Source organism: Rhodamnia argentea, chromosome 9 (assembly GCF_020921035.1).
Source record: "Rhodamnia argentea isolate NSW1041297 chromosome 9, ASM2092103v1, whole genome shotgun sequence".
Classification (NCBI taxonomy): domain Eukaryota; kingdom Viridiplantae; phylum Streptophyta; class Magnoliopsida; order Myrtales; family Myrtaceae; genus Rhodamnia; species Rhodamnia argentea.
The window spans coordinates 21,663,150-21,688,784 of record NC_063158.1 but is presented as its reverse complement, the minus strand read 5'-3'; the positions used below and the strand labels follow the sequence as shown (position 1 = coordinate 21,688,784).

General features: G+C 42.0%; 1 protein-coding gene across 1 annotated transcript; it reads right to left on the bottom strand.

The window, feature by feature from the left end:
- Window positions 1-10,505: 10,505 nt before the first annotated feature.
- Window positions 10,506-15,247, bottom strand: LOC115752967 (transcription factor bHLH30-like). The gene is made up of 3 exons (XM_030691401.2): window positions 14,313-15,247; window positions 10,831-11,339; window positions 10,506-10,786 (listed from the first exon to the last, which is right to left on the bottom strand). Exons 1-2 carry the CDS (start codon window positions 14,613-14,615, stop codon window positions 10,857-10,859), a joined length of 786 nt encoding a protein of 261 aa, XP_030547261.2. The 5' UTR covers window positions 14,616-15,247; the 3' UTR covers window positions 10,506-10,786; window positions 10,831-10,856.
- Window positions 15,248-25,635: the final 10,388 nt, after the last annotated feature.

Genomic DNA, 25,635 nt, shown 5'->3' with positions numbered 1-25,635 from the left:
TATCTCTAACCCTCATCTCTTTGACTTTTGTTCTTTTTCTTTGCAGAGCGCGGGAGTCAAATGCCACACGTATGGTACTAGCGTCCTCACCCCTCCAATCCCTTTATGAGTAGGGCCAGATACTTACTGACGTCAAGACATCACGTAGTTTGACTTAGGATTGATAGAGAGTCGAAGAAGGTTTCACCATTGATACTCAAGGCACAAATCGCCTTCAGATATATAAAATGAGTTTTGCTCGTCAAAATAAGTCTTTTGCCATCCCCATTGCCACCCAAATCGATAGTCAATTTTTGACACGTAAAGGCTAATCACTCGTTTTTTGCAATGTTTGGAAGTTTGAGTTGCTGACGTTCGGCTTATAAAGCTGAGTATTAGACCCTGATTTGGGCCAAGACCTCGGGTAATTGATTTTAACAGTAGTATAATGTAGGATACATAAAACAATGTGCATTTTGATCAAGTTTTCTCAAGAGATTTTGGGCCTTCAAGCCACTTGGAAAAATGCTAGGGTGTTTAGCAAGCCTTTTTTAGGGGCATGTGACCAAATATCAGCCTTGGAAAGGCTGAAAGCCCAATCTTGATAGGGATCAGCATTGGGCTTTCAACATTTTTCGAAATGCTGAAAGCACCATTAATGCATTTTCGAATGCTGAAGGCCCAGGCCCTGACAAGTCGTCTATCACCGGGGCTCACCCTACCCCAGGCAACGAGGCCGACGGCGGCCCGAGCCCTTCCCCGGTTGGCAAAGAGATTTTGGTTTTTTGCAATAAAAAAACTAAATAAAAAAGATATGTGGCCAAAAACCCTTTGCAATTTTTTTTTTTTTGGGCCAAGCACTACTTAATCAAAAGTTGTATTTCAAAGGACATTTGCATTTTCCTAAAGCCACTTAGGCTAAGGACATTTGATTTTCTCAAAGCCCATTTCCAAAACCGAACCGAACGCACCCCGAATAACCTCGTGGCGGAGACTTTGGAAAGAATGAACTCATGTGTAGAGTCGAACAAGCTTAAACTTCATAAAATAGTGGATGCGGGACGCTGCGAAGATGGAATACATGGGAAATAATTGCCCCACATTGCTTATATGGAGAACTTTGAATAAGCTTGCATCACCCATAAAAGCAAGGCTTGCAAGAAGACGAGGTTGTTCTTAAAGGTTTTTCACGTCTTTATTATTTTGTCACTTCAAATCCATAAATACATAAGGAGAATAAATAAAAATAAATTTTCAAATTGTAAAAATAGGGTCTCGCGCTCATTAGGACCAAAATACGTAAATCCTTATGTCTTGTTTCTGTTTCTCAATTGCATCTCCGTTCATCTCGCCGTTGGGATAGATCGCACGTTTCTTTTGCGGCGACATGGTCAATGTGGACAAAGTAAGTTCTAGCCGGAAAGGATTGTGACCGTGATACGTACGCAGTTTTGTACCAAGGTACGACCTATAAGCATGCCCATCCGGGCAAAGTCGGTGCAATCGTCACACTTGATCATCGGTTACGGCCGCTGCTCTATCCCAAGTTCTTTGAAGTTTTCAAACACGCTCGAGGATTCACCATACTTATCTATCGATGCAACGGCCGATTGGACAGTATATGATCAAGGGTGCGCACCTAATTCGGCACAGACTGGTGCACCTCCTGAGAGCGAATTAATCCACCCCGAATTGACCAATGTCCTCACAAAACCTCTCGTTCCGACACGTGGAACTATTGGTGGGCTCGCTTTTGGTTGCGGTCATTTGACGGCCGCTAGGGAAAGCCATGTCGGATTCCACTTACCCATTTTTGCCCATCCTTCGAACCCCACTTGGCGACATTTCCTCCACGTGCAAATAGATTGCTAAAATGGGCAACTGTTTTGGATTGGCCTCCTGGTATTTGGTGGATGAAACGGAGAAGGGAAGTGTTGAATCCGGAAACGCAATTGAGCACGACGTGTCTTTGGTGCTCTCGTGAGGTGTACCACAAGAGAATTTTAGTCACGGACCTTCCGAAACGTTGAATGTGCTTTGCTCAATTGTTTTGACCATACGTTACTTTCGTTGGGGGTTCTAGAATTGCACAATTGAAAATTTTTCTAGCCACGTGCCGTGTTTGACGAGGAACTTTATCAATTCAAGTGAAACGTCGACAAGGCCCGTGGATCGCTAAAGCTATCACATCCCTCCGTGCTTCGTCATTAGAGTGCAATTGTTTGAATATTACGATTCCACCATCTTGGAAACCTTTTTAACCTTTTTTTAGGTCCCGTACGGAACAAGAACATCACAAGTACAATAGCTTTTGTTTGGTGCTTACTCTACTTCTCAATCGATCATTTGAGTGACACAACTTTTTAAAATAAGTACCACAACTTTTCAAAAGATCTATTGAGGGTCATTATTATTACAAAATTTTACCACAAGTGCCATATCATGTTGGATTTTCGGCACTTTTTTTTTTTATTTTAGTTATGGCATTTGAATGATCAATGGAAAAGTTATAATACTAAAGTGAACGTTGTATGAAAGTTATGAATTTTGTGTTATCGTTTATGGCTTGTCCTTTTAGCTTCACAGCCATGACCCCAGTCAGTCTTCATACCCAACAAAATAGATAAAGATAAAGCCGAGTTACTCCGGTTAGCATAGACTATTTCACATCGAAGTCCCAATACCTTAAACGACGAAATGACCGGTTTTTCTCCTCACCCTTTGTGTTCGTACCAATATAAGGGAAAGGAAAAATCGATCTTAGCGGGATCCAATCGTCTAATTAGGGCCATATAACCTCAAGTTCGTGCAAGACTTAGGAGAAAATGTCATCCACAGACTACCACAGCCCGCCCACAATGATGATTTTCGAGACTACTACTACCTGCCGAACCAAATTGTAAGTTCCCGTGATGCACCCAAAGAGGCCTCGTGATGTTTTGTCAAGAGCACTTTGCCTTAATGTGATTGGCGAAGAAATGAATGAAAAGGCGTCTAGGGATGTCAACTGGGGTGTGCTAGGCGATCACTTGCTTGCCTTGGTGGGCTTTAAATAAGATAGCGCAAAGTGTCATCATCCTACTTTGGAAGAAGGTGGCCAGAAGATTTAAGTGGTAGACTTGACTTCTAAAAGCAACTCCCAACCCCCAACCCAAAAAAAAAAAAAAAACAGCCATTGATAAGTTTGATTTGGTATATAATGTGATAGATCGTGCCCAACATGATCCACTCGTTTAAATGTCTCTTTGATATTTGCTACGTCGGTGTATAAATTGATTTTAATATATGAACCCCATGTTGCTAGAAGTTTTATACTTGTTATTGAAATTATGTCTTGATTTTGAGTCCGTTTAACAAAAGTCGGCTCGGATTGAATTCGGAAGAATTATAAAAAAAAAAATCCTAAACCTATTGTAATTGTATCAATTTAATCCTAAACTTTTTTTTTCTTATTTGAGTCTCAACCTTTTGCATTTATATCAATTCAGTCTGTCCGACTAATTTTAGATGGAAATTACTAACATGGATGTTGATCGTCTTGCATGACATGGTCGGAGCTGATGTAAACATTGTTAAATGATAGCATGATATGTTTTCAAATTATTTATTTAGTAATCTATCTTTTTTTATTTCTTTCATTTTTTTTTCCCCTTTCCTTCTTCTTTTAGCCGGTCGCCGGACCTCGGTGATCGGCTAGAGCCAAAGGCCTACGAGATTGACCTCGGTGGCCACTAGCGAGGCCAACCTCGTTTGCCCTTGGCAAGGCTCAACCTCATCGTTGCTGGCGAGTTTGGTGGCGAAGTCGAGCCTCGCCGGGGGCGGGTGAGCTTCGCCAAAGGCCGATGAAGTCAACCTTGCCAGCCTCGCCGGGAAGAAGGAAGGGAAGAAAAAAGAAAGAAAGAAAGAACATGTTATTAAAAATTATCCACATCGGTGCTAACCATACTACGTAGGATAGTCAACATCCATAATAGCTATTTTTAGCTAGAAATGGACCAAATTGGCACAAATACAAAATATTTATGACTCAATTGCCAAAAATAAAGTTTAGGACTTAATTGACACAATTGCAATGGATTTTGAACTATTTTGGCAATTTTCCTAATGGAATTGTGTGGAAGTCCGATTATACGAAAGTGAAGGTTTTTGGTGTCCCACGTTGGAAAGCAAAAGGCCAAAATCTCTTACTTGGAGGAGGAATCAAATATTTGTGCCGGTCAAGGAATTTCACACTTCCTTTTTTTTTTTTTCTAAATTTATGTATTATGTCTTCATGGGACTGGTCTTTAATGCCTTGATTTGAGGTTTGACTTAAAGTTCTTACGAGCAGATGCTATTGGTGCGCATCCGCGGTCAGCTTACTCGTAAATTAGATCCAAAGAAGAATCAGTGTTGTAGCAGTGAAACTCGTGACAAGAGTGGTACACTTTCTTTGGTGAGATAGTGACATTGTTTCGCGACAGATTGTGATGGCTGGACAGATGGCTGAGAAATTTTGAGTGTTTGAGTGACTCGAATATAGTTGTAATGTCCTAACTCAAGTAATAATGTGATCATTGCTCTTTCCATGGAGTAGGTCATATCGACCGAATCACGTTAATTCATTATCAGACTTATCTTTTAGTTTTGTTTATTTGACTATTCAATCGCTTTTCGCAAACGATTATCATCTCTTGATATCTCAAGGAAGTAATCTTAGCCATCACCATGGATGCTGGATGAACATTCCCATCATGTTGGATCCAACATAAGAGACCCTAGTTGAAGGTTGGTGTTGCTGTGTATTTTCGAGCGTCCTAGGTTTGATGTGCCATCACGGGCTAGTTCAACTATGACTGTAGTCGTGGGCAATCGACAACAATGGATGTTGTGGTACAAAATAATAAGATTTTGTGATATGAATCTACTTTTACTAGGGAGTGCATGACAAAATTCTGTTCCAGAAATAGATTTTTCTATTTCTATTTCTAGATAAGTTTTTTAGCAAAAAAATGCGCTTGATAACGACATAAAATTTCTGATCATGGGACAGAAGTTTGATTGACAACAGTTGAAAATTTCTACTTTAAAAAATTATTATTTATTTTTTAGTCCGGCAACGGTAGCAGTTGTGACGGCCGGCGGAGGTCGGTAGTGGTCGGCGGTGGCCGGCGATGGTTGTGGTGACCGACGACAGAGGTTGGCGGCAAGTGGTGGTCACGATGGCGGGGTCGGCGGCGGCCGGCAGTGGGTGACCGCGGCGGATAGTGGGTGGCGATAGATGCGGCGACCGGTGGCAAAGGTTGGCGATGGTTGGCGGTAGGTGGTGGTCGGCGGCGGCAAGGTTAGCGGTGGCCGGCGGTAGGTGGTGGCGGTAGACCGTGGTCGGTGGTGGCAAGTTGTAGGCGGTGGCAACAAGCGGTGGGTGGCGATGAAGCCGGGGCTACGACGGGTGCTAGTCGGCGGCGAAAGTCGGCGGTGGGCGGCGGTGGGCGGCGATGGTGGTCATGGTTGATGGCCGGCGGTGAGGCGGGAGGCGACAATGGGCGACAACAGGCGGTGGTTGGCGAGAGGCAACAGGGGGAGGCGGCAGGCGGTGGTTGGCGGCAACTCGCGGTGGGAGACAGAGGCGAGTAGTTGGCGGTGGTTGGCGACGACTACCCTTGGTTGAGGCACCGGGCGTTGGTCGGCGGTGGTTGGCAATGGTTGAGGTAGTCGAAGGAGGGTGGCGGTGGGCGGCGGCAGCTAACGGTGGGTGGCGGCAACCGGCGGTGAGGCGGGGGGTGATGGCGGGCGGCGGCGAGTGGTGGTTAGAGATGGCGCGTACTTGAGAAAAAGTGAGAGGTTATTATTTTTTATTTCTATTTCTCCGAGAAGCTAAAATTTTTTGTTTCTGATTGCCTTTCCAAATCTATTTACGGAATAAATTTTTTTTTAAAAAATAAAAGAAAATAAAATTAGGTTACCAAAAGAATTTCTATTCCAAACCTATTCTGAAATTGGTTTGAAATAGACCAGAGAAGTAGATTGGTTGTTATGTACCCCCAGGAGTCAACAACAAGGACAAAAAGGGATTGTGCAAACACATGAGCTGAAAATTCAGGTGGATAACCTTCACATGATGTTGAATGCCCTCGATGGCTTACACTAAATTGAATGCCTATTGTGCGCCTAAGGGAGAATCATAAAAAAAACCCTAAACCTATTATAATAATGCCAATTCAGTAGTAAATATTTTTTTTTTCAATTGTGTCCCAAACTTTTTTCATTTGTACTAATTCGGTTCATTTCCAAAATTTTGGCTGAAAATCGCTCATAAGTATATCGATTGTCCTGTGTAGCTATGGTCTAGCGATAGGTTAGAGGAAGACGGAAGAAAAGGAGAAAAAAAGAAGAAAGAAAGAAAAGGCAAAATAGAAAACAATCGAAAAAGTAAAAGTTTATTAAATATTGTCGACGTTAGCACCAGTTGCACCACATAAGCCGAATGAACTGGATTGGTACATATGCAAAAAATTTAGGACTCACTTGGCAAAAAAAAAAAAAAGATATAGGATTGAATTAGCATAATTACAATAAATTTAGGACTTTTTTAGTAATTTTCCCATCGCCTAAAACACAAAAAGCATTTTCCTCAAATATCTATGCGTCTTTCTAATGAATTTGTTTTGTTATCACATTATTGGTGGATTCTCTTTATGCCGTACGTTATTCTTTTTTTTTTTTTGTTAAGGTAAGAGATATATTAATCAACCAAAACGCAGAAAATTGTACCTTACTTTTTTTTTGTGGTAAGGTAAGTGTGTATTGAACTTTTCAAGAGAGTAGGTACAAGTAGAAAAACCGGACACAAAAAAATCATGAACCATCGATGGCACCATGAGTGTCAGAGATGGTTCAACGGTGAACCGGTTGCAAAATACAAAGGAGCATCAAGGACGCATCGGCCCATAGCCACAGCAGCCAAAAGGAGTAAACAAGTGGCTAAACATGTAGCCCTAAGTAAGGGAAAAAAGAGTACGGAACAATGAAAACTAGGAGCATAGAAATGCTGAAATACAATAGGACTCCAAAGACAAAGGAACCCAAAAACACAGCACCGGTACCAGCAGCATCGAAGGCCAGCATCATGCGTTGGTGTAGGATGTATCGTGCAACAGCAAAAGAGAAGCCTCCAATCAGCATTAGGGGTAGAGGAGGGCAGTAGCGAGAGGGCCTCCTAGGGTGCAGCACCAGTAGAACCAGCACGCCAAGTCCAGGAGTAGCAAAAGAACCAGTTGGTAACAACACCAAAGTAAGAGTCAAAGGGATCAAAAGCAATAGCAAGTCAGTAGTAGTTGGCCCGATTGAGTTATGTAGCACCGGTTAGCAACCCAAGAGCAGCAAAGAAGAACTCAATAGAAGCAACGCAGCAACAGAGCAACCCGGAGGGCAAGAAGACAGGGTTATCAAGCACACGATAACCAATCAGCCCAGAAGCCCCAACAAATATGGAACAGAGAGGTAGAAGAGAGCAAGGGAAGGGCACCAATAATGCAAGCAATAGCAGAAAATAAACCAGGAGCAACAGAGCATTGGAAGGAGTGGAGCAGCAGCCAACGTGATGTAGCGGGACCATCCATTAGTGAGCAGACACCCGAGCAACAAGGAGGTGACTAGTTGAAATCAGCCTTATAGGACCAATGGGATGATTACAACTTAAAGGGTCCGTACCAACACCAACCGAGAACCCACCGAGAACAACAACTCCAACCGCTTGTAATTGGAGAGAGTAATAAAGTAAGTTGGTGAGAGGGCTAAGTAACAAAGTGTGCATCGCAGCTAGTAAGCTAGCAAAACAGAACTAAGACAACAACAACTTCCAATGATTGGCTGAAATAATAATTGTCTCCTAGCAGAGATGAGAGACAACAACAGGGCAACGTAGCATGTACCTGACTCTTTCATCTCTACAAAAGCCAATTGTCCCGCCATTCATCCATTTCTATTTCCTTGTGAAAGAGGGTTAAAGTACATGAATAAACATTAAATGTACTAAGATTTTACCTATCTACCATTGCAATCTCATGAATTGACGGAGTCATGAGAGAGCCATCATTTAAGTCAAAATTGTTAGAGCTAGCGTTATCACCTAGAAGGGGTGAATAAGTGATTTCTAAGGAATTAATGAAATCAATGCTGAATATAAATACGCTCAGAGCTTTGTTCGGACGATGCTATTTAGTAAGATCCGGCATACCCTTAGATGTAGTGGTCGTGCACAATTCTACTATCACTAAATATAAACAGAGAGATTATGGGAAAGAGAATGTGCACGGAGGATTTATAGTGGTTTGGTTCGGCTTTGTTCAAACTTACATTCACTTATTCACACCGGCAACCAATTGGCTGGATTCCATTAATAAATTGCTCAGAAGTTATAACTAAGTGATAACTCTTGAGTAAAAAAACTTCCCATCTAACACTCATACACTCTAATGTTCTCCTCTAAGATTTAAAGCGTTTGGATCAAAGGTATATAAAGAATATGAAACTCTTTTGATCTTGGAATTTAGAATTTTGCTTTCTTGCACGTCATCTCTCTCTCTCTCTCTCTCTCTCTCTCTCAGCTTTGAGAAATCCTTTTATACTCCTCCACCTTCAACTATTAGTTGCAAGGCGTCAAAGGATTGCTCTCCAAACTTTCCCATTTGAACGAGACCGTATCTAAAAGATTTTGTAGCCGTTGAGTTCAACAAAGGAAAGAATCCTTTGTTGGATCAAATCGCCCATACAATCGTGGTCCTAGGTTCCCATAGATAAAGTTCTTCATTAAGTAAGTCATCCTTGTTTCCCTTAATCCACGTCGTTGATTGATTTTCATAATTGAGAATCTCCAAGTACGAATATAGCTTGATTTGCTAGCTGTTATGATGATGTAATATGTCAATTAAATCATCTTGAATATATATCTTGATAATCTGATTATTGCACATGAAATACTTTCTTAGAGCTTGTGCTTCGCTACAACGTTTGAGTTCCCTACTCAACGTACAACGTTCAATCATATGTATCTTGATTCATACACCTTTGGATAATCCGTAAAATAGTATTTCATTGCATTAACTTTAATATTAGAGATTATGGATTGTTTTATCAACTTTAAAATCAATTAGGGTTTTTCTCAACAATTTATTTTTTATTTTTTTCCATTAAATCTACACAATAAAGTCTAATAGTAAACATGAGTGTTAATGGTTTGGTTCGGATTTCCATGATACCAAAATCAAACTGAACTGTTTGGGACCCCCCATGTTTCAACTCGAACCATGGACCCGCCCGCCCGACCCGACGACTAGTGCCGCCGCCTCGTCATTTGCCATGGACGTTGGTTGCTCCACCTCCTCAGTTGCCGACAAGGTAACCCTCATCCCCTTGCGCCGGCACATCACCGTCCTTTGCTAGTGTGTCCTCTATCTCTCTCTGGCACTAAGTTCTCAGGAATCCCGACATTGCCGTCGGAGATCTCCAGCTGTTGCTGCTGCTACTCTTCTTCTTCATCGCAAATCTGGCTCTCCACAAGAAGCTCCTACATTTCCTCTTGCTGTACTCGCTCAACCCCTCATTGAAGCTCCCAATCCCGACCAACCCAACCATTCCTCTCCTCCAACTTACATGGTTTGACAAGAGAAAAGAGACTGCATAGAAGTGGGGAAGAAAAAGGAGGGGCCTTTGTCTATTTTATGAACATAAAAGGGAACTGCCACTAGGCTGGTATCAGGGTTTCTGCAGAGAAAGAATGTATGATTCATTAAAAAAATCCCGAACCGACGTTAATTACCCGAATTCCTTCCTGAAATCGAATGAGATCCAAACCGAAATGGCATGAAATTTTTTATTCAGTTCAGTTCGAATCGAGTCGATTCCATTCAGGTGTTTTTGGCACCCCTCAAGTGCCATGAAGATGTTTCCTCGTTATGTACAGATCAGCCTTCATCGTCCTTCGACCTTGATTATGCGGCAGAACTGTCCCTTTAAAATGTATCAATTGCTAAGGAAACTAGGTAGGGTGGGAATATTTACTTTCCGGTGTGGAGTTCAACTTTCACGTTCTATAAAATGCAGAGTAAAAATATGAAAAAAGAGTGGAGGATTAGACTAGGGCATATTAAAGCAAAAAATATTATAAACTACAAATACTGAATTTGGAAGTGGAAAACAATGAGTATCAACATACCCGAATTTCACGGGTCCCACTTAATTCCGTTTGGACACGAGGGTCCGATACCTTTACCAGGAAGATCACCAAGAGAGAACCCAAATTTGAGCCCATGAATACATTCGGTTGAACTCACTTTCAATCAAAAGCTTAAGCCAACGAATTATAAGCCAACTATGATATATTAACTGGTTCACACCATATCAATTCTCAAACATGTGATTTCTTTAACACAATTCATGTGTGCATCCTAACAACATGTAGGTTTAACCTTTTGGATTAGATTGTTAGATGAAGACAAAATTGAATATTTAAATGTTTTTGATATATTTCTTTAAACATAATAAGTACTAAATAAATACTTTCCATAGAATAATGATTTCTCAAAATTCTTTGCCCTGTATGAAATTAACCTTGCATGACAAATTCACAGTAGAACTTAGTTCCCTCCCTTTTATTCAAGCACGAACCGAATCTAGAATAGGTTATACAACACACTTAATGTTACACATCACGGCAGACACCAAACCCCAGCACAAGTCTCGTACAATTTCTTCTTCTGCTTTTACATGTCGAACGTTCAATATCTCTGAAAGGACTAATCTTAACTACGTACACAGACACCTGTTAGGTCGTACATAAGTCTGTGGTGACACAATATGTACAATAATCTCCATCACCGGATTCGCTATCCGATCACTCACAACGAAGGGCTCGAGGAATCGAGGAAAGAGACTCTTCGCCGTTTACTCGGGAGTGTCGTTCTTGGCGAGTACTCGGTCGAGATAGAAGTCTTAGCCAGGACATTACAGAGAGCCTGGCGAATCGAGCTCGCGAGGAGCTGCCGTTCCACACTTGAGCGGTAGCTAAACTCGTCTTTGCCGCTTGAGAAGATGAAGTCATTCCTCAAGCGACTTTCGAGGGTCGATATCTCGGCCTTCACAATCTTCAGGCGGAGGGCATCGATAGCCTGCCTGAGATCAGAAAGCAGCTCGGGTCGATATTCGCAACAGATGGATGCCTTGAAAGAAAACGTACCATTTCCCACGGCGTCATCGAGCGGCTCAACTTTGACCTCGTCGGCGTCCATAGGCACAAGAAGGCCTTCACTTGCCGCTGCTGCTTTCTTCTTCAGCTCTTTTACCTCCTCGATGACATGAGCAAGCAATGTGGCTTTGTCCATCTAGCAATATAAACATGTCTAAAGTTAAACATAGATCTCATTTTGATTACAATCTCCTAAAACCGGATGAAAGATTATGAGGAATATGAGTTAGCATGAAGAAAGATGATTTTGATGCAACATTCTTTCCGATGATTACTACGAGTGAACCACCAAACGGGAAAGTGTTAATGCTTCTTGAACATTGTCAAAGTTCAATTCTACTGCACTGTACCCAGCTCTCCTTTGTGCTGTCATCTCCCCGCTGTCACCATCGGCCCTGGCTCGAGCCACCCGGCATCACTGCTCGCATTGTCTGCTCTCTCCGGCTCCCTTGCTGCCTCAAATTCAAGGTTTTAGCCTCGGACGACCCCGATCCAGGGTCACCCGAGGCCACTCGGCCGTTTGTGCGGTGGTGACAACCTCTATGGTCACAATGTCATCTTTCAACACACACGTACACAGAGATCTTATGCTTAGGTTCTTAGGTAAACTGCCGCAATTTAAAAAATAATTGGACTCCGTCCTGTCACACTTAAGGGTGTGCATGGTCCGGACCGATCCGGACCTAGTATGAAACTAGGGATTGAACTAGTAGTCTCGGTCCTCAAATTTCGGGACCATGGACCGGACCAAGATCGGACGGGACCAGGACTAGGACTGACCAGGACCGGCGGTCCAGTCCCAATAGGACCACTAATACCAACTGCTTATAGAAATTAATCCTTGGAATACATGCATGGCTAATGAGGATCAAGCGGAGAGGCAAAGGCAAAAGGAGCGAGTGCCGAGCGTAGCCGCATTGCGAAGGCGACACATGAGCGTCAAGTGAGAGGAGTGAGTGTCGACCGTCAAGCGAATGATGAAGATAGGTAAACTTGCGTCTAGTGAGAGGAGTAAGTGTCGACTGTCGAGTAGAAAATAAAGATGGGGATCAGGTTTAGGTTAACTATTTCTTCAAAAATTTATAATTTTTTTTCTCTCTCTCTCCATATATATTTATATATACTGGATGGTTGGGTTCGGGCGGTTCGGTCCTATCCTATCCACCATGGAACCGGGGACCGGACCGCTCGGCCACCGGTCCATTTATTGGAATTGAGGATCGGACCGGCCCCCTCAAGGACCGGACCAACCCGTGCGGTCCGGTCCGGTCCCCGACCAGCCCCAGGCGGTCCGGTCCAATTTGCATACCCCTAATCACACCCTAACTTCAGAGAATCTCCATCCTTGTGAAAATCACATAAATGATATATGGGCCCCACACTTCTATAAATGAAAATCCTATCACATATGATTTGCACGTTGACCAATTTTTAGATCGATTTTAATTTCTCTAACATTATCAATAACCTTATATTCACATCCCTTCCGTCTACTTATGGAAAACTATTTATAAAAGGGTGGTGACAAGATTTAGTTTTTTTCTCTTCCATGACAAAAAAAAAAAAACCAAAACATTATAATAAAAAAAATTCAAACTAGAAATAAGATATTATTTAGAAAATATTTAAGTCAACGCCAGCCGTGCCATATAGGACGACCAACATCCATGCAAGCAATTTAAAGCCGAAATTGACCTAATGGACTCAATTAGTACATATACAAAAAGTTTAGGATTGAATTGATTCAATCAAAAAGTTTAGAACTAAATTGGTACCAAAATAATAAATTTAGAAGTTTTTTGGTACTTTTTCCCTCTATATCGCCGAATCCAAATTTGACTTTTCAACGTCTAAATAATAACTATGCTTCCATGGCATGGATCCCTGGCCAGTTTCTCTTGCTTCTAGGGTTCCTTGGTTTAGGCCGCCCCCGACCCTTGCCGTCCCGGGTACCGTACCAATGACATCTTTGTCTTGAAGAACTTGGCCTCCATGAGAGACTATTTTATTCCACATACTCACTTTATTCGAGCGAATCAATGTGGATTCCAATCACCATGTGACAGTTTATGCAGGAAAACGTGCTTGGATAGCCTAGATCAGAAGTAGACGCACCTAATTCTAGGATGTTCCGAGTCCGCCTGCCCCTAGATACGAACGGAATCAGGAGACTTGCAATCTTTACCAACTTTAGAAGGAAAGGGAATTCGAGATTCGAATGAAGTAACGTCTGACTATTTCGAGCTCTACGATGCCGTCGAGAGGGTAGACTTTCGTGGACGTGACGTGCAAATTCTTTTAAGAAATGAATTATCAAGTTTGAAAAGACGGATCAACTGTTTAAGATAGAGTAGAAAAGCTCTTTCGCTTTGGTCAGCTGGTGTAATCATGCGCCATGGCATGAACTATATTATTTCGTTCGATCAGCTTAAGAAAGTCAAACCTCAGCATAGGTTGGAAAACTACGCATATGGCAAGGAAAGCACCAAAGACTTGGCTTTCTTGCCTGGGTTTTCCCCGTGTCACCTGTAATGAATGATAATCTAACGTTGTGCTCGTGAGTGAAGCTAGCATCGGGATGTATGGATGGAGAGACCATCATGGCCTTTGCATACACAGAGAGATCGACCCGATTGAGACATATTATGAGATGAATTAAAATTTTCACGCTATTGTCAATCTATGTCATGATAAACAGAGTTTGTATGATGTATAACTATAGTCGTATATAGTCGTACTGTGGTTGTGTCGCGTTGTAATTTCTGTGTGTGGCGATGTGTATTTCAAACACCTTCAAATTAGACAAGACAACTTCCTAAAATCCAACCGATGTGAAGCGTCGTAACTATGGAGTGCTCGTCAACAGCCTTGTAAGAGTGAGGACCCTTTTTCAATAGCCGATACTATTGTAAGGTCTACTAAACGACTTTAGACGTTAAATTACCTACTTCGACTATGTCATAATGTTTGAGATTGTAACTTTGGCCCTCCTAAATTTAGGAAAGAAATCCAACGAAAGGAGCCACCCACTACCAAACTCCAGCATACAACGAATACTTGGATTGTAACACCAACGAACGAAAGCGAAAAGGAGTGGAGTCAATCATACCTTGTCATCGCAGGGAACTAAGCCGCGGAGAGTGGCTAGATGTGAATTGATCCTCTCTCTCCGCCGCCTCTCGGCCTCACTATGATTCCTCAACGCCGCCAACGCCTTCTCCTCCGAAACATTCTTCTTCGCCACTCTATTCGGAGCCTTGATCACGAGCTCGCTCTTCTCACCATCCAACACCAACGACTGCGGTGTGGCCACCTCCGGCACCGACCCATTAGCCCGCGAGAAGGGGTCGAACATTTGATGCGGGTCCGATCCATACAAACCCGGTTCACAACGATCAGTGTAAAGAGCCATGTAGAAACTTTTCAGTCTCCTAAATAAAACTAAGTGACAGCAGAAGAAAGCGGAACTTTTTCAGGGGTCGAACTTGGAAGCGCCGGGCGGGCGGCTGGTGGGGGCGAACCAGAAGGAGAGCTTTTGGAGGGGGAAGTTGTGCTGGTTGCTGGCTTTCCGGATGGTGCTGGTAAGTGATATTGCAATAATGGTCATAACTTCCATCACGAGACAAGACAAGGATCAAGAAATGGTTTCGAGATCGAGATCGAGAGAGGGTGAGATTTTCAGAGAGAGAAGATCCACATCTTCTTCTTTATTGTCTTGAATGCCATCGTTCCGATCGAGGAGAGGTTCAAAGTTTTGGTTCTTGGGAAGTGGGTATGGCGTTTAGAAAGGTGCGAAGTCGTCTTCTTGATTCCTTTTGAAACTCTCGGCTGTTTCTTTGGGATTCCGACTAGGGTTTCGAAGCACAGAGTGGACGACCGAGTTTGGGAGCTTTTGCGAGATGAGAGGACCTGATGAAGTGCGTATAAATAGGGAGAGAGCAAGGGTTGAATCTGGCGTTTATCATGGAAGCCTTTTGTGAGGGAAGGTATCCATTGGGACCAAAAGAATCCAAAGCCAAACTTGGAAAAGGTCTTTAATTAGCAGCTTTTGGCCCTTTCTGGGGTAGGATCTTCTTATGTTGTTTGTAACCTTTTCCAATATCCCTTGCTTTCTTTGCCTTGTAGGAGATGAGATGCGTGAGATGTAAAGAATCATAATGTTGGGTAAGTTCATTTTGTTGATGATACGGTGGAGGAGTGGATGAGCGAATCACAGACCATCAATTATATGACAAATTGTTTATTTGGGTGGCGCGGGTACCCGGTATTTTTGAATTCTGTCGTCGACGTGAATTTTTGTGACACGAAGGATATGCCAAAATAAAAAAATGCAACAAAAGGAATATGCACATCAAGCTTCTTTCTTAGGCTTGGTATGTTTCATGAAAAATATTTTCTTGGAAAGCATTTTGCCCAATTTCTGGTATTTGGGAGATAAAAAATATTTGGTCAAATCTAAATGATTTCCGTTTTTGAGAAAGAAAATCATTTTCCCCTCTACCTCAGGCATTCTCACGTGTAACTTTTTGAAATGGAGAATAGCTTCATTTCTCTATCCCTCTTCCTCCATCTTGGTTCTCTCTCCTCATAGTCTTTCTCTCCTCCATCTCGGTTCTCTCTCCTCACAGTCTTCTCTTCCACGCTTGCCATTCTGATTCTAAACGACGAAGCTGCGATCTGGTAGATCTTCGCCACGATGGTGAGCTTGAGGCTGCGAGGCGAGCCATGATCTCGCGAGACTCATGTGGCTTGCCTTGCCGCCTTGAGCTCACTGGCCGATTGCGAGGCTCGGTGGCCGGTCGCCTTGGCGACTCACCACCTGAAGAAGAAAGGAAAAAGAAAAAAAAAAGAAAAAAGAAAAACAAAAGAGAAAAAAGATAAAAGAAAAAAATGAAAATAAAAGAGGAAAAAGATAAAAGAGAATAATTAAAAAGTCAATTTAAAAAATAATATTAAAAAAGTATACGGTGAAAATTGATTTTCCTTACCAAACGATGGAAAATATTTTCCGATTCGTTTTCAAATTTCAGCTAATCACCGGAAGATATCGTCATTTTTCTTTTCGGAAAATGGCTTTCTGAAAAATATTTTCCAGATATGCCATATTTTCCGTGAAACAAATGGAGAATCCTCCGATTTAAAGAAAATGCACGACATGAAATTATAATACTCCTGGAATCACAACATAAATACATGTAGTGCATTGACTACGCAAAATAATACGAATCGACAGAAACATTCAATATCATCTTTCAATTCCACATGTCGTAGTTTTCTCTTTCACGGAAATATCTCCTCATTGATTACGATGTTTCAGCACTTGAACTTGACAGTCCAACTTGTAGGAGCAATAAATGGATCACAAAGACAATTTTTCAATGCCTTGCGGAAAAACGCAATGTTCAATTTATACTTTACAAAGAAATCCATCCGCAATATATGTCGCGACCTAAAAAAATAAACGAGTTATTTTTCGGGCTAATGGATTATCAGGTTAATTAATTAACTAACCTAACTCGGACTCTCCCAAGTCCATACCAAATCGCAACTTAAGGTTCAAATAATTAACATGCAATGTGTTTTGAATTTGGAGTCGCCACTAATCATTTTCGGTAGGTTGATTAGAAACCTAAATAAAATAGCGGGAGAAAACTATCTTATTTCTGCGAACCGGAGATTTTGAATTCGGGGATTTGGTTACGTCAGATTTCTCTAACGCCCTTTCGGTACCATTTTCATGAAAAATATTTGATTTGGCAATTTTGATGGATTTTACTTGAAATTCAAAGATGCAATTTTTTTGGTTTTTTCTTCTTTTTTTATGGGAATGTAAAACATTGAACTTTGTACGATATACACCATGGGTGATTTAGAAAGAAAGAAAACGCAGCCGATCACGAGTATTTATAAAAATAAATTAATATGTAATAATGCTAAAATTTGGAACACGTGGCATGTCTAAAATGAACAAACAAATGTTCAAACCAAACAATTACATTTTTGTAGATCGAGATGGAAATGATTACCTTCTATTACACAAAATCTTACTCACATACACGTTATAGTTCCCTTCAAGATCTCGGAGCTGGAAGAACGCGGCTGTCGTCGAAAATGGCAAGCAATGGCGTTGTTGGGTGGCGAGAGGCGAAATATATGTCGGGACTCGTCGAAGATGATGCTCGACTAAAACTCTTTTCTTCACTCTCGAATTTTCTCTTCTAATTTTTCTCAAGAACTCTCTTTTTCCTCTCTAAAAATTCCTCTCAAAAACTCTCTCAAAACTCTCTCAATTCTCTTCCACTCTTCCCCATCAAAAGCTCTCTACATTCTCTATCACCAAAATTCTCCTCCTCAATTCTCAAGAACTCTCCCTCTTTTATAGCCAAATTTCTCAACCCTTCATTCTTCATCTTCATTTCTTCACCTTCCATTTTCATCTTCCCTTCTTCATCTTCATTTCTTCACCTTCCATTTTCATCTTCCCTTCATCACCTTCCCTTCATCATCTTCCCTTCTTCATCTTCCCTTCTTCATCTTCTTTTGGTATTTGCAATACAGTCCTTGAAGTTCCAAGTATTTGCAATGCAGTCCCTGAAATTTTAAGTATTTGCAATACAGTCCCCGAAGTTTCAAATCTTCTCGGTGTATTTTTCCATCCCGTGCCTAGTCTAGACGCATGCTAAATTAAGTGTTCTGCTTGCCCAATTATATGCCAATGCAATGTACGCTAAAAATAAATATGTGAGATGATTTTTATTTAGAACTAAAATTAGTTCTAATTTTTATGCAAAAAATAGATTAGTCAAAATTTAGACGTCAACAGCTGCCCCTCTTTGAGTGGAGGCTCGTAGAGGTTCCGCTCAAAGACAAAATTGAATCCTAAATTTTGACAGTGCAAATTATGGATGAACTTTTTGGCGGGAGTTTTAATCCCATTTTTTATGTAATGAAATGATGCATGATATGCAAGACTGTAAATAACATGTGTCATAATTTCCCTTTTTCATGTTAGAGAAACCTGCACATGGATCGCATACAAGAATACCTGTTTTACCAAATTTCTCGTAAGCTAATGGTTCTCTTAATTTCCAAGCTTCTTTTTGCGGATGCAAGGATTTTAAGGTATTTGGCCTATCTGTTATCAGAGACTTCTCCCTAATGCAAAATAGCGCAAGATATGTGTGTCGTTTGAGATCACAAGAGCTACGTCGTTGTGAGTCGAAAGGAAAGAGATCAAGTTCACAAGAGCTACGTCGTTGTGAGTTGATTAAATGTCGAAATCGCCGATGAATATGTCTTCACGATTCGATAAAGGGGAACCAAAATCATAAGAGCTACGTCGTTATGATTTGGTTTGGATCAAAATCATGGGTGCTTATGTCTTCATGATTTGATAAAGGAGTCGAAAATCATAAGAGCTATGTCATTATGAGTTGACTAAAGGTCAAGATCACCAGTGCATACGTCTTCGTGATCTGATACCGAAATCATAAGAGCTACGTCGTTATGATTTGATAAGATGTCAAGATCGCCAGTGCATATGTCTTCACGTCCCGATAAAAGAGGCATATTGCCCGAATTGAACAATATTTGATAGGAGTACCACCGAACGGAATCGATAAGTACAAAAGGGGCATATTGCCTGAATTGAATCATAACAACTATCATTAGAAGAGTTGTTAATTTGAAAAGGGGTTCAGAAAACTTACCCGGGTTCTCCAAACGATTAATCAAGGAACGAAACCGATGGCTCGTATCGTACCTGGTAGGCATTTGCCAGCAAAACTTGCTCATTCAATAATCATTGGATGAATTTCGAGACCTTGGGAGAGAACTCGAACATCGGGAATGTATTACCTATCATAGAATGTCGGAGGTAACACACACAAACATATTCAACAATGAGTATAATGCAATCACTCATACTATGGTTCATGCATAACCATTCTGTCAAGTTTGCATTACCAATTTTGTCCAGGGAGGTTCTCACATTACGAATACCTCGAATGTGAGCTGAATGGGGGGACTTCAATCCGAAAGGGCTTTCTCTCACTCTCGAGAAAAGCTATTTATCCTGTCTGCAGGATTCAAGAGAAATCACTCAATCTTTCCATCATCGCATTTGATAAGGATCCAAGTAATCTCGCAATTAATACAACCGAGCCGATCCGGAGGTCTTGATTAGGATCGTAATGAGGGCTAAGTCAAAGGTTTACAAAGGGGACTCTAATTGAGTCAAGGCTGCTGAAATGAATTTCTTCATCATCTGCTCCAGATTTACAAGTCAAGAATCCTGCAAAAATGAGAGAGAAATAATCTTGCTCGAACTTCTTCGAGTGATGCTTAAAATCATTTAACTCTACGTTAACTCAAGTGTCCTAATCGGAAGAGACTTTGGAGGGTTATAACGTAGGCTAGGATTGGGGACCGAGGAACGAAAAGGCTCGTTTTGGCTCAGAAATTAAATGAGAAGGGGCTTGACGTTGGTGATCATCGCCGACTAGTCACCGATCTTGGTCTTCTAGAAATGTCTTCAGAAAGAATACCATCATTGAATGAGGAATGGTAGTTTTCTACTGAAAATTGCACTTTGCAAACCGATTTCTTGGGGAGTCTTCTTCACAACAAGTGTCTGTCAAGGATTTACAAGAGACACAATGCAAACATGTACATTGAATTTACAACTTAACATGCAAAAATGTACATTCAAAATTCAGAAGTACTTTATAAATGAATGTGCATTGGCCTTACTTTTGGTAGGCACTTTGCTTTTCCTATGCTTGAAATTTTCATATGAGATCGGCCTTTGCTTTTCTTACTCCCGACTCTCATTTTTTCTTTTTTTTCTTCTTTTTTTCGAGAAGAGATTTTTTTTCTTTTTCTTTGAGAGCTCTTCGACATCTCTTTATTTTGCTTTTTTTTTTTTTTTTTTTTCGAGAGCAGGCCCTTTTCCTTCAAGCTGAGTTTGTCTCTCCTTTTTTTTTTACAATCCCATGATTTTGAACTAGGAATTACAGCAAGCATAAACATTTACAAAGAAAAATTATGTAAACATAAAAAAATGTAGCATACAAGAAATGAGTCCATTCGGGAATTCTCTGTTGACCCGACCATCTCCAATTCTAATCCTTGGGAAAATGCTATCTTCGTCTTTGGAATGAGCAAATGATCACCAACAGGGGTTTAAGAAATGAATTTGCAGGCTCAAGTGGGCTATGCAAAGAATGAAGTGTATAGGATAGAGAAATGAATGTTCTTCATCATCCTAAGGTACTTGAATTAAAATTCGAGTATAAATGCAAAGAAACACCCGAAGATTAATGTTAGTCCGAGCAAGAAAATTTCTAACCATTTACCTCGTGTTGCTGCTGGAATTAACTCGTCTGGACCCCGATGTGGGGTGGTTCTTGACAGGGGTAAAGAAATGAAATCACCGCTCAAAAGGGGTAATCAATGGATCACCCGTAGTGTTTGGGATAAAGAACTGAATGCCTCTGTCATTTCGGCTATCGTACCTTTTTAGAAAACCTTTTACCTTGTGAAATGCGGAACTTAGCCACCGTTCAACTCTCCCGAAAAAATGGGACGTGTTTGGGAAAGGATTGCCTTTCATCATCCTGCCCTGCCCCACTCCATACATTCGATGTATCTTATGTAGTTCATGTTCCTTATTCAAAGTTGGTAAATTAAACATGAGGAACAGTCATGCACAAACTATGCAATGTATGAGTGTTTTTGAGCATATAAAATGCAGCAACTTTTTATCTTGGTGGACAGAATTCGCAAGCACATAAGAAACTTCTTAGGGGCGTGGATTGAGAGTTGCCCCTGCTCATGCAAATGAGTTGCAAAACTTCATTATCCGGTTCGAGACATGAGATTGTCAAAGGCTCCAGGAATTTCTTATTTCATTAATTTTTTCGGGGAGAAGGGATACTTCCCTATCCGGAAAGGCAGTGACCCCCGTAAAAATCAAAAGGGAAAGTGTCAATGTACGTTCTCATGTTCTAAACGAGTTGAAACGATACCGCTTTACCCTTGTACGAATTTCTTGTGAACTTTGAATTGAAAGGATCAACTCATCCGGATCGGATTGTATGTCCGGGATGTTATTTCTCCGGGTTACGTAACCATCCGGGCCAAAGCTTCAACCGATCTTGGATCGCCAAGCAAAAAAAGGTTTTTTTATTAGTCTTTGTACATTGATGCCAAATCCCGGGATCGAACCCGGAACGCCTCGGACCACTGTCATTCCCCCAACCACCAGGTTGTGGTGATGTTGGTGTCCACGGTTGGTTCGCTTTTTGCTATATTGTTCTCAAAACAGTTGGCAATCCCCCGTCGAGAATAAAATAAGCATAATTTAGAGTTTGAAATGACCGAGAGCCAATTGGGACGATACGGAGTTACCCATCTTTGACCCCGCTTGGCCTTTTACTCGTATTCTCCCAAGTAAGGCTATTCGGAATCTCTCTTTACGGGCGTTCAGGGGCGTCGTCCACAAATTGATTTGCTACAGGCCTAGCTTAACAAGGAACTCACGCATTTGATAATAGAAGAGAAAATTCGCCCTTTAACTCTAGGCAAATTCTAGACAGATAGAAAGTAAAAAAAATATCCCACGCAGGGGAACTATACATGGAATTAAAGGAGTATTCATGCGAGATTGGTTCCACCTCTCTTGCTTGGCCATTCCAATGATCGATCGATTTTGTCTTGGATCATACACCAACGATCGTTGTTCGAGGATCCATAATCACTTGCTTCGGATCACAACTCCGGAGGTCCTTCGACTCCGAACCGGGCGATCAAGGTGGCAAGCTCATCATCAAAGTAATCTTCTGATTTTTCGAGCAATTGATACTCGAATTGGGCATTGTTACTTGCTAACACCGGCGATAGATTTCCCACTTTGTTTTCGCCGTGAGCGATCTGACTCCTTGAGCTTGAGTCTCCGCCGTTGCCTGGGAACTTGTAGGGATGATCAACTGGTCTGCTGCTAGAACCACCAGCGGAAGGTTGGTATGACATGTATTCTTGATTGGGAAGTGGCCGGGTACCTTTTGCTCGGTAGGTTTTCCCGGTATTGATCTTCCAGTCAACTTTGGTTCGGTCGCCTTGATTCCAAGCCGCATCGTGCTTCCTCGCCTTACCTCTAAACCTTTGAAGGTGATTCGTGACACTTTGCATGGTGAGTCCGTCTATATTCATTATTTTGAGTACAGCCATTGGCCGTCTTTGAATTGATTCCCAACCTGTCGAACCGCCTCAATGAATATAGAATGAAGCTCGGTGGACCAAAGGGGCCTTTTCTTTTCGACAAAATCGTCGTCGTCGACTTGGCCATAGTTTTTTTGTTCGAGTAATTGCTTCCTTACAGCATGCTGCCAAATGTTTTGGAGCACTCGAACGCAGACCGGCTTTTCTAGGATGTATCGAGCACCATGCGATATGGCCCTCATTATGAACTGGCGATCATCACTTGCTGATGCTACGATGACCTGTATATTCAACTCGGAATCAATGATCTTTAAAAGATCGAGACCGTCCATGTCGATCCCTACCATGGCTGTGACGACGATGTCAAAATCATATTTGTACTGCCTCAGCACTTGTAAGGCTTCTGTTGCTTTCGCATAAGCTGAAACCTTGTACATGCACTTTTTCAGCATAGCAACAAGGATTGAGAGGGAAACGGGGTTGCCATCAATGGCCATGACTTGCAGATCCTCGGGATAGGAAGCTTCCCATATTTCCGCCTGGAATGAACGTGTACTTCTTCTAAAACCTTCCATATGTAGACCGAAATGGGTATTTCGACCAGAGGTTGGGCTTTAGATGTTTTTGGACTTGCAAAAACAAATTGCCCGAAAATCACAAAAGCGACGATGGCCTTTCGTGACGAGTTCGGGAGGTCATTAGGTGCATGGAGACTTCAAGTTCTTTATAAACTTTTTTCTGATCTGTTAGTCTCGCATACGGGTTCTCGCTTTCCCTACGAAAGAGGACAGCTTTTTCTCTCCTTTCCGGTCTTGGTGCCTTGGATCCATTTCGTAATAACTCTTATCTCTCACTCAATCTGTCATCTTTTTTCTTTTACGATATGGAGGAGCCCTCAAATCTTTTCGCTTTCTCTACGAACGAGGCAGTTATTTCCCTCCTCAAATCTTTTCGCTTCCTCCTACGAGCGAGGCGATTATTTCCCTCTTCAAATCTTTCCGCTTTCTCCTACGAACGAGGCGGTTATTTCCCTCCTCAAATCTTTTCGCATCTACCCGTGTGAAGGCTTTTAATGCTTTTCCTTTCGGCGTTCAGTCAAATCTGACAAGGAATTCACGCATTTAAGCATGATAACATTCGCGAATAGTACTGTTCTTTGCCCCTTGATTAACTCTAGGCGTAAAAAGAAGAATATCTCACATGGGGACTTTGTAACAAACAGTACATTCATTCACGCATGTCTCTACTCTTCTTGAGGATTCGTAAGGGCTGGCTAGTAATGCTCAAAAGAGCGACATTTTGAGAGCCCATAATAAAAAACTCAAGCTTCATGTAGGCTACTGATTCAGAGTTTCATCATCGTTGAATTGGCCGACCGTGATAAGCTCGTCATCAAGTAAACTCCCATCATAGCGATGCATGTCCCCCCCGTCGAAGGGGTTTGCCTCCGTAAGATCGATTTTCCGGGATGAATCCCCAACAAAATCTGATTGTGCCGAAAATTGCTCCGAGGAGTGAGGTGATAAATGAGCATTTTCAACGCTCAAATGTGGCTCATCGAGGAACATTTCACCAAGGGCGATGGGACCACTACGGTCAAGGCAAGCGGCGGTGTTAAGAGCATCTCTATACCTCTTGTTCTCTGCTCGAAGTTTTTCATTTTCCTCCTTTAGAAACGCGAGTTCATGACTTTTATGTTGATCATTCAATTGGGTTTTCAATTGGGCCCGCTTGTTTTGAAACCAAAACTTGACCTTCAAGGGTTCCATTCCTAGCTTCCGGCTCAATTCATTTCTTTGTTTCTTGTCAAGGTAAGGGCACTCCTCGAAGGAAGCTTCGAGCTCTCTTATTTGCCTCCAAGCATGGTGCTGTTTTCTTTTTTGGGGTTGACTACGGCTGCTGTTGCTGTTGTTGTTGTTGTAGAGATCTTGAACTTCATCGCCAAGGGGATTGGGTTTTACGGCTTCAAGACTGGATTCGGCCTCGAAATCTTTAATGCCTCTCAGCAGTTCACTCTCGGGGATGTCTAAGTCGGTCGCCTCCAATAAGTGCTGGTAGCCTCTAAACATGTTGGATTGAAATACCTCTTACTGCCTTTTGTTCACTCTACTCTCCGCTGTATGCTTACTCTCTCCAAATTCTTTTGAGTAAACATGTATGTTCCAGAGCCTCCCTTTTAACGTGGATGAAAACCACCAAGCCAGTGCTTCTCCCAAGATTTCGTGTTTCCCACTCTGTCTTCTTCATTTCCTTCCGACATGGTGGGACCCTCAAATCTTTTCTGGAGTATGCTTGTCCCTCTTTTAATATGGCGGAACCTTTAAGTCATTTCACAACTTTTCGAATTTCGTGAGCCTCGAGATGGTAGATCCGTGATTCACGGACGAAACGTCCGTAGTTTTACCTAGATAATCAACTCGGCCCCCACAATAATTATTGCTATGACTTTTTCTGCCCTTTAAATTAGGATTTAACGCCGAGACGATTATCGCTTTCATATCTTCATCTCCAATCTTCTAAGCACTCTTTCGCATCCACTCTTTTTAGCGGCTTCAAGAACAATGGCCTCCCTCCCCGCACACGTCTTCTCGGCTGAGGTTTTGGCCAAATGGGAGAAACTTTATAATCTCCTAGGCTAGGGCTACTCTTATATAGCCAACCATCCGGAGGTCGAAACCGAAATCCGTCTCATGTTTACGGATATGGACACCGTTTCTATTCAAGGTACCAAGTTAGAAGAGGAATATAGGATCTTCCCTACCCTCTTCACTAACTTCCTGGAGGCTTACAATCATGCTCATCAAGATGTTACTTTGGCCCATCTTGTGAGGGCACGCTATCGGGATCGGTCGGACAACTTGATGTTGGCCAGCCTTGTAGCCGACAATTATAAGAAGGCCCTTGACTACGGTAATGATCAAGTCTCACTGCTGATTCGTGAGAGGGGAAACTTGGTGGAACGTTTGGCCATGTTCCGGACCATCTTTGAGCGCGATTCGCTCAATATTGTTTTGAAATTCCAATGCACATGGCTGGAAGAAAGGCTGGACGATCCGACCCTGGATATAGCCCGCGGGAGAATGCTGATCCATGACTTGAAATTTGTTATCGAGTATCACGAGGACAAGGTAGCCAAGCTTAAAGAGAAATGTGAGCTCCTCCTCTTTAAGCTGGCGGATCTCGATTCTCGGAGCGATCGGTGTAGGCGGAGT